This window comes from Pituophis catenifer, unplaced genomic scaffold (genome assembly GCF_029215685.1).
Source record: "Pituophis catenifer annectens isolate HBS135680 unplaced genomic scaffold, rPitCat1.0.hap2 SCAF_9, whole genome shotgun sequence".
Lineage (NCBI taxonomy): Eukaryota > Metazoa > Chordata > Lepidosauria > Squamata > Colubridae > Pituophis > Pituophis catenifer.
This window is the reverse complement of record NW_027256889.1, coordinates 29,732,307-29,742,330: the sequence shown is the minus strand read 5'-3', so window position 1 is coordinate 29,742,330 and position 10,024 is coordinate 29,732,307. Positions and strand designations below refer to the sequence as shown.

The window sequence follows — 10,024 nt, the reverse complement described above, 5'->3', positions numbered from 1 at the left end:
AGCAGCGCGGGTAGTGGTGGGAGCAGCATGGCGCTCCCATGTAACACCGCTCCTGCGCGAGCTGCACTGGCTCCCAGTGGTCTTCCGGGTGCGCTTCATCACCTTTGGTCATCACCTTTAAAGCGCTCCATGGCATAGGGCCTAGCTATCTTCGAGACCGCCTGCTGCTACCCACGACCTCCCATCGACCCGTGCGCTCACACAGAGAGGGCCTCCTCGGGGTGCCATCAGCCAAACAGTGCAGGCTGGTGACCCCCAGGGAGAGGGCCTTCTCTGTGGGGGCACCTACCCTCTGGAATCAGCTGCCCCCAGAGATAAGGAGAATCCAAGACCTCAGTGCCTTCCGTCGTGCCCTTAAAACCCATTTTTTCAAGCAAGCCGGGCTGGCTTAAGAAGAAATTTTTAAATGTTTTAAATGTTTTAAATGTTTTAATTGGTAGTGAGTTTTAATAGGGCCAAATTTATATATCTTTTAAGTGTTTTTTAATATTTGTACTGCATGTTTTTTAATTCTGGCTGTACACCACCCTGAGTCCTCAGGGAGAAGGGCGGTATAGAAATTCAATAATAAATAAATAATAAATAAATAAATAAAGTTCAGATGCATGCTGGAGATGGCCTCGGCTTGTCTCCGTACCCTGGAGCTGTGTGACCTCGCTTGGTCCTCCTTTTCCTTTCAGGGCCCGCTGACCGCTCCAAGCTGGAGAGCCATGGAGATGCAGTCGTACTACGCCAAACTCCTGAGCGAGCTGAATGAGCAGCGGAAGCGGGACTTCTTTTGTGACTGCAGCATCATAGTGGAAGGAAGGATTTTCAAGGCCCACAAGAATATTCTCTTTGCCAACAGCGGCTACTTCCGAGCTTTGTTGATCCACTACATTCAGGACAGTGGCCGGCATAGCACAGCTTCCCTGGACATTGTGACCTCGGAGGCCTTCTCCATTATCCTGGACTTCCTTTATTCAGGTAAGCTGGATCTTTGTGGGGAAAATGTGATTGAGGTCATGTCCGCCGCCAGCTACTTGCAGATGACTGATGTGGTCAACTTCTGCAAGACGTACATCCGGTCATCGTTGGACATCTGCAGGAAGATCGAGCGAGAAGCTGCCTTCTACCAGGCGGACAGTGGGAGCTCCACCAGCTCTGCCTGCCAAGGCCCATCCTGCAGTGCCAAGTCCCAATGCTCAGCCTCCGCTTCCTCTCTGCAGGACAAGGATGGCGTCCCGGACTGCCCACAAGGGCCTCCCCCCTGCGGGGACTGCAGCAGCTGCCATCATCATATGGACCTCTTGGCCAGGGATCCTGCTGGCCGTGAGTCTCCGGATGACACCAGCTCCTCGGCACCCAAGGTGATCGAGCCAAAGGTCGAGTTTGATTTGGACGAGGTGGAAGTTGGGGAACGGCTACAGCAGTACCCCACTCCCTTGATGATCGAGCAGATTGAAGAGGGGCTTCATGGGGGGCAGGCCATGGATCTGGCATGCAGCAGCTACCACATGAAGCAGGTTCTCGAAGCCTTGCTGCGCAACAGCGCCTCCCAAAGGAAAGATGAGATGGTCCACCCTTTTGTGCGTGGCTTTGAGGGCCGGCCAGAAGATGCCAGCTTGCCCATGAGCTCCATGATGGACCTTCACAGTGACTGGTATGGAGAGGACACAGGTAAGCGGAGTATGATGCAGCTTCTCTCTCTGCAAGGGGGTTGTTTTCTGATTCGATGATTTCACACTATTCCATTCCTGTGTGGAATTGAGATAATAAGGTGCATTAAAATAGCTGGGCTCCAAAAGAAGAATGAATCTTAATTCCACAATCTACACCTTCTGGGAAGGTGTAGAATTCAACAAGTATTTAATAAAGGTAGTCCTTGACATGCGACCATTTGTTTAATGATTTAAGTTACAACCGCACTGAAAAAAATGACTTGCAACCAATCCTCACGCTTACGAGTGTCACAGCAATCCCACGCTGATTTGATCAGTGTTCAGGTGCTAGGCAACAGGCCTGTGTTCACAGCACTTGCAGCGTCCTGGGCTCGTGGGATCGCTCTTTGTGAGCTTCCAGCTGGCTTCCGACAAAGTCAAGGGGAGAAGCCAGGTTTGCTTAATGTTTGCATGATTCACTTAACAACTGCAGTGATTTGCTTAACAATGGAAATTCTGGTCCCAGTTGTGGATGTAAATTGGGGGGGGATACCTGTATTAGTGTTGGGATTCTCCCTTCTGCTTCATTTTCCTTGCGCCCCTTCCCAAAGATGATGGGCAGGTTATGATGAAGGGAGAATGAAATGTCATAAAATGAAACCATTCATTCATTCTGCTATCTTTGTAACCTGCCCTAACCCACACTCTCCAGTTATGATAAATCTTCGATTTAAAAGTGCTTTCCAATTGTTCAGTGAGAATGCAGACGGCACAAACAGTTGAGGATACCTTTTAGTGGTTCTACCTGTTTCAAAGGCTCTTGCATTGAAGAGCTCGGGCATTTAGAGAGGAGCACTTGATCCCTGCCTATCCTTGGGATGCAGCCATAAACCTCCTAGTGATGATGTCTAGCTGAGCTGTTGAAACGTTCCTTTTTGATGAAGGAATGTCCACCTTCTGGAATTCTGTAACTTACACAAATCGGAGTTAGATGTTGAAGTTGTGTACTTTTTGATATTGACTTTGAACGATGTTTGATTTATTTACTTATTTATTAAATTTATATCCCACCCATCTCGCTATCCAAAGTGACTCTGGGTGGCTGGCAACGCAGTCCTTTAATGCAGACCCGGTGGATAGTCATCAGGGGAAATCTAATTAATTTAGAAAGGGCTCTGTATATTTTAAATTAGTCCATGCACCATGGACTAGAATTTGGGGTTGATAGTTCTTTCTAAGAAAATCTCCTTTCATGGCCTCCAAGGGAGCATTTTCATCAGCCTAAGAGAATAAAGGACGTTTGAGCATAGACAGAAAAGTTACCAAGCAGCAATTTTCAAAACTAAAGAAAAAAAAAAAACATTTCAGAAATTGTATCTTTGATCCATGAAGTGCTTGCCTCTGAGCTTCAGTTACTATTTACTGGCAATAAAACTTGACTTAATTCTCCCAAAGGTGCTTTTCCAAGAGGCAACTGGGCTTTCTGGTTTTTCTTTGAAGACGTTTCACTTCTCATCCAAGAAGCTTTTTTACCTTGAAAAAGCACTTTTGGGACAACCATGACCTGGATGACTGAGAATGTCTGTCTATTGGCTTAATTCCTTCATTTCAAACTGACTTATCATAGTACTTTTTAAAGATTTGTTCTGTAAAACTACATGAAACATGAATGACACCAAAGGAAATTAATCCAAGAAAGATTAAATATACCTGTTATAAGGGACTTTCAGTTAAAGTTCACATCTAATCTTGATCATGTTGATCAAATTAGTCCTGATCAATGTATTTATCTTCTGTGGCTTTGCTGGTTTTAGCTTAATGGAAACTGCCCTTTATTTGCACAAGTCTCAAGATAGCTAAGTGTTAGAGAAGAATGTGTGATGTGCACATTAATATGGACTAGGGGCATGATAGCAGTCTTCCAATATTTGAGGGGCTGTCACAGAGAAGAGTGGGGGTCAGCCTGTACTCCAAAGACCTGAGGGCAGGACAAAAAGCAATGGATAGAAACCTATCAAGGAGTGAGCCAACCTAGAACTAACAGAACACTCGATCAGTGGAACCAGAAGCTGTGAGTGCTTCTTCACTGGGAATTTTCAAGAAGAGACTGGACAAGCTGTTTGTCCAGAATCGAATAAGGGTCTCCTGCCATGGGCAGGGGATTGAAATAGAAGACCTCCAAGGTCCCTTCCAACTCTGTTATTCTGTATCAGGGGGTCCTTAGATATTTTGACATTCCCACTTGTTCAATGCCTTTAGGACCGTGAAAATATGGATATAAAGTAGTCCTGAACTCAAGGCCAATGTTTATGGAACTTTTAAGATATGTGGACCTGCTGGCTGGGGAATTCTGGGAGTTGAAGTCCACACATCTTAAAATTCGCAAGATAAAGAAACTGCTCGATTCATAACTGCGTCTCTCAGTCGCTGTCTTTTATCTGCTTCAAGGAATTATTGCTGCTTCTACCCTCCTGTTCTTCTGTATGAAGCCCCCCCCCCCCCCGCATCATGTTGAAGGTGGATGGATTAAGAGAAAATCTTGCTCCCTTCTTCCCCATCTTTTTAATTGTAATTTTATTGTTATTAGAAATACTTATTTTTCATGGTTTTATTGACTTTTAATGTTGTAAGTGTCCAGAGTCACCTTGAGGTGAGATGGATTGCAAAGAAATCAAATATAGACAAATAATTGCCAACTCGACTGCTGGTCCTTTTTTTAGGAGGCCAGGGGCCCTTTGAGGCCAAGGGACCAGCTGTGTGGGCTACCTCTTCTTGTGCTTTCTCTCTTTCTGCTGGCTTGCTGGGGCTTCCATCACATTTCCTCCCCAGAAAAAAGCCCGTAGTTCTCTCTGCCTGGAGGAAAGCGGTGCTGGGGACAGAAAGGTCTTCTCTTGGCTTTCCTTTGCCCTGATGTCAGTTTACTCTTCCCTGTTGTTGGGGGAGGGCAGCAAGATCCCCCACTCCTGCCTGCTTTGGTATCCCACCTTGAATCAATTTTAAGCCAGTTGGGCTTCAGCTCCCAGAATCCCCCAGCAGCTTTGGGAGTTGAAGCCCACACAGCTTGAAGTGGCCAGTGTTGGGAAGCACAGAAGAAGAGCTGGGACCCTAATATTAGGCTAACTGAAAAGTGGAATTAAAAATATAGGATAACTGAAAGTTACCGGTAGTCCTCGACTTATGACCACAATTGAGCCCAAAATTTCTGTTGCTAAGCAAGACAGTTGTTAAGGGAGTTTGCCTCATTTTATGACTTTCCTTGCCCCAGTTGTTAACTGTGTTGCTGCAATTAAGTTAGTAAGAGGGTGGTTATGTGAATCTGCCTTCCCCATTGAAGTTGCTCGTCAGAAGGTCGTAAAAGGTCCCTGCGACACTGCAAGCTTCATAAATATATGCCAGTTACCAAGCATTCAAAATTTGATCCCATGATCAAGGGGATGCTGCAATGGTCATAAGTGTGAAAAATGGTCATAAATCACTTTTTTCAGTGCCGTTATAACCTCGAATGGTCACTAAACAAATGGTTGTCAAGGAATACCTGTACTCAAATGTTTGTACCCGGTACGTCTCAAAAGAATACACACTGTACATCAGTGGTCCCCAACCTTTTTGGTTCCACAGATCAGTGGCTTCAGTGGTTTCATTGGCAGGCGGAAATGCTTTCACGCATGCAACCTAAATCCTGCAGATGCTCAAATGAAGTTTCACATGCTTGCCTGCCTCTTCAGCGACCTGCTTCTCAATGGGCTGCGGCCCTGTAGCGGCCCAGGTGTTGGGGGGCCCCTGCTGTACATCATCACAGAATGTGAATCCAGCCAATTCGTAAAAAGCAGCAGCATTCCCAGCAGGCTTCGGAGCATTGTCCCTGGAGCTACGTCCGGCGATTTGGGGCACGTCTTTGTATCGCTGCTACCTTTGGTCGCCCATGTGCCACTAATGGCTTTCTGTGAGATGCTCTGGGGCAGAATGATTCCAAAATCACGTGGGAATACATGTGAACTCAGCCCTGCGTTACGCGTGCAGCAGCGGGCCAAAACGATGCAAACCTGGAGAGGTGGAAGGCAGAATAGAGGGGGCCAGAGTTGAAGTCAGCAAGTCCATCCTCTTGCTCAGTGCAGGATCTATCTGACAGCATTCCTGACACGTGGCTGCCCAGCCTCTGCTTGAGAGAAAGGGACATCCGTTTATTTTTTTACTTACTTATTTAGCAAATTAAATAGCTCTCCATTTCATGACTCTGGCCAATTCCTGGCCATGGGTTCTACCATCCAACTTCTCTTTTTCCTATGAGGTTGGGGTTTTTTTTGAACTTTCAAGCAGAATTTATCTTCCTGTAACTTAAGGCCATCATTCCATGCCCTAAAAGCTGGGAAAAACAAAAATAGACATTTCTTTTTAACTTCTTGTTATTTAGGGAAGACTTTGGGAGTCTCAGTCAAGAGACCCAACCTAGGGAACGGTCAGATAAGAGTCCACAGATGAGAGGTGGGGGTGGGGAGGTGGGCAAGAGGCTCAGAAGAAACCCTCCCTAGTTTCTGGGGCTGTAAAAGGAATCGGGGGGGGGAGATGTACTTTCAAAGTCTATTAATGTAGCTTTATAATAAAGGGTCTTCTGGTTGAGTTTCTGTCTGGTCTACCTTTGGAAGCTAACCTGTCTCCTCCTTTTCAGGTATCCTATCGCTCCCCTCTACTTTTCCACTTCCTGCCGTTTTTTCTCCAGTGCTTTTAGCTTATGCTCCCCTTCCTGCTGCCCTTCTTGAAACCTGCCTAAAACTTTCTTTCAGGGGGGGGGCAGAACAAGGCAGCCAGGAGGGACCCATGCAGAGTACACATGCCTGTCATTTCCTGCGATTTGAAAACTCAGTTTCTTATTCAGATCTGCTCCTGATTTATTTTGCCACCAGTTTTGTTACTCTCAGCTTGCTGATGGCTGTGTCAGACCTTGTGCTCTCCTGCATCCGCCTGCCAAAGCAGATGCCAGCCTGGTGCGTAAAATGTTTGGCCTCTCCTTAGAGCAGAAGCTGAATTGGATTTCGGGGCTTCATGTGGCAAAGGGGAAGTTATGATGGACCCCCAAAAGGCATTTACAATCCTGTTCTGGGGTTCTGATAGTGGTGTGTGCATACAGCCATATTACACTCAAATATGTGATCATGATTTACAATGTTTTATGCCACTTTCCAGCCTTTACAAGTGGTTTCTGGCAAAAACACCACCTTCATTTTATAGCTACCACAAAAAATAGTTGTAAAATCAGATTGGCATTGGCTGTTATGACTGTCACGATTTACAACGGAAATTTTGGACTCCATTAAAATCGTAAGTCAAGGACTACCTGTAGAGAACTCCTCAGTGGGTTCCCAAGGAAAACCACTGGCCAGGGTGACGGGAATTCAGAAGCGTCCTTCTCCCCAGCCTCCAATTTCTTGGTCGTAGCATTGCGCCAGTTGCCAAAGTGATATATATTACAAACTAGTCTAAAAATACGAGTTCCAGGTATATTAGAAAGAAGCAACATCCTGCGAGCTCCGGAACTTAAAATTTTAAAATAATTAAAATTTTATTTAACTAAGTTTTCGTCAGCCATCTGCTGACATCGTCAGCGTATTAAAGTAATGGTAGAGTAATGGTAGTTTAATACTTTGACGATGTCAGCAGATGGCTGACGAAAGCTTAGTTAAATAAAATTTTAATTATTTTAAAATTTTAAGTTCTATATCCTGTAGCAAGCAGAGAGCAATCGAATGCTCTTTCCTCTCCCAAATGTTTGCACTGTTACTTTTAAATCCCCTCTTTTGAAACTCGCACCCCCTTTTGAAACAGTCCCAAATGCTGTTTCCCTCCCCCCAAAGGTGATGTCCTTGTGGTGCCCATCAAGCTGCACAAGTGCCCGTTTTGCCCCTACACAGCAAAGCAGAAGGGCATCCTGAAGCGCCACATCCGCTCCCACACCGGAGAGAGGCCCTACCCCTGCGAAGTCTGCGGCAAGCGCTTCACGCGCCAGGAGCACCTCCGGAGCCACGCCTTGAGTGTAAGTGGCACGTCGGCTGCACCCACCCATCCAGGGAAGCCGTGTTCCCATCACAACGGGTGATCAACTTGTGGAAGTCGGGGAGGTTTTTGGAAAAGGGCTGGGCATGACTTGGGCCGTACAGATGAGACACAGAGTTTGGGGCATCAGCCATGTTGTTTGTTCATTATACAAATCTATATGGCTGCCCAACTCACACCCGGGTGACCCTGGGCAGCTCACAACATTAACATACACAACCCATTCTCCCTGCCCCCCAAGGCAGCAGCAACATAATCATACCAACCCCTTGATCGCCCCATCTCCATGCAGTGGGGAGGGGGGGCAATCATACTTCTGGGGGAAGGATGTTCCATAAGGAAGGGGCCACCCCCGAGAAGGCCTTTTTTTGTGGTCCCAAAAGATGACAATCCCGTAACGTGCCCTGCCTTCCTGTTTGGGTGGGCCGGGTGGATGGAAGATGGGACATTATAGGTGATCTTTCAAACAGCTTGGTCCCAGGCCATGCGGGACTTTAAAAGTGACAACCAGCATCTTAACTGGGCCAGAAGCAGATTGGCAGACAGTGTGGCTCTCGCAAACGAGGTGACCATGCGCAAGTCCAGGCTTGTCTGGGCTGTTGCATTCTGCACTGATTGAAGCTTCTGAAGGCTCTTTGGGGGCACTACACTAGTGCAGACGGGAGGGGACCAGGGCGTGGGTATCTGAAATGGGCATGTTGGTCCAGGATGGGTATAATCAGTGCACAACCCAAAGTTGTGCAGAGGCCATCCTGACCACGACTGCCACCTGTGGTTGACCATCCTGCGTGATGTTTGGATCTCCAGGTCCATCGGTCCAACAAGCCCATCATCTGCAAAGGCTGCCGGCGGACGTTCACCAGCAGCCTGACTCAAGGCTTGCGTCGCTTTGGCTTGTGTGACAGTTGCACGTGTGTCACCACCACACATGAGGATTCGGTGCCCATCAACCTCAGCCTCATGGAGCCTTCCTCCGAAGGGCCGGAAAAGAGTGACCCAGACAACGACTGGCCCATCTACGTTGAATCTGGGGATGAAAACGATCCGCCTGAGGATGAGGAGGCCGATCCCCACCATAAGCAGGGCCTCCATGAAGAAGCACTGATGTAGCAGTGGGGGGGGGGGAGGGGGGGCTGGAGCACGGTTGGGAATCCCTTTTCCTTATTATGGATGGGTCGACCCATACAGTTACCTAGAATTGCATGAACTTGGGTCCTTTTTATATAAACAGAAATAATTCTCTTTTGGTGACCATAGATAGACTTTGTCATTCTGAAACATCTTTTTCAATCGTTGTTGCTGTGCATGACTTATTTGGAAAGGATTCCGGGTTCAAGAGTGGGAGCACCAGGGCTCCCAGCTGCAGTTCTGAGAGAGGTTGGGTGCCTTTTGCAGCTGGCCTCTTCTCTGCTTACTTGGTGCAGCCTCTCTTTTTCCTCCCTGCTGCTACTTTTTCCTTGAAGTACCCTTTGGATCCAGAAAAGATTTGGGGGGGGACAAGCTTTCCTCCCTCCCTTCCTCCCTGTTCTGATCTTTAATTCTAACTTAGAAATGTAAACACCACTCTCTCCGTGCAAAAACTGGAAACTTCATCACCAGTTTGATGTCTGAATTGAAGAACTGCTACAACGAATCCTAATTTTTAGATATTTTTATCACCAATTTAAATGGATGCTTCGGCTCTGCCTCAAGTCAAGGGCACATAAAAAGTTTACAAATCTCTGGAGTAACAACCTTGGGGATTGCAGTGCACTGAGCACTGATGTGCTTTGTGCTTAAACCAAAGGGACTCTTCTGTCTTGAGCTGTGTATCCGTGGCAGGGCTTAATGGCTACACTTGGTGATAGTGGAGCAGAAAGTCTGAAGTTCATTTCTCAGCATCTCCAACTGAAACACCAAGATATTTTGCTGCCTGACTGGCTCGGTATCAGCAGCTGCCTTCATTTATTGGACCCAAGGCCGATGGTTGCTGTGGCTGGCCCCATGCGCACAGTGTAAGCTACCACAGAGGATGTACCGCTTGTGGGCCCTTAAAACAATTGATGACTCCACATGGTTCATACTTCTAGGAAGAAATATGAGAGGGAAGCCGATGGTACTCTGGAGCCAGAGGCAGGGACACGTGGCCTCAAGTGCTGTTGAGTAGAGCTCCAGCATCTTCACTGGTGGTTGAGCTGGGACCTCCAGCAGGGCCCAGCAAAGAGCCTGGAATGAGCCTGTCGGGTCAAAGTTAATAGAACTCCACTTTGCCCTTGTGCATTGCAAAGGCAATTCTGTGAAGATTTCTGGGAATGTCCACGTTCTGGACCTGGTGGGTGGGGGAAATTGGGCCCTTG

At 47.2% G+C, this 10,024-nt stretch overlaps 1 protein-coding gene across 1 annotated transcript; it reads left to right on the top strand.

The window, feature by feature from the left end:
• Positions 1–695: 695 nt before the first annotated feature.
• On the top strand, positions 696–8,798 carry ZBTB8B (zinc finger and BTB domain containing 8B). The gene is made up of 3 exons (XM_070949364.1): positions 696–1,659; positions 7,490–7,668; positions 8,496–8,798. Exons 1-3 carry the CDS (start codon positions 711–713, stop codon positions 8,796–8,798), a joined length of 1,431 nt encoding a protein of 476 aa, XP_070805465.1. The 5' UTR covers positions 696–710.
• Positions 8,799–10,024: the final 1,226 nt, after the last annotated feature.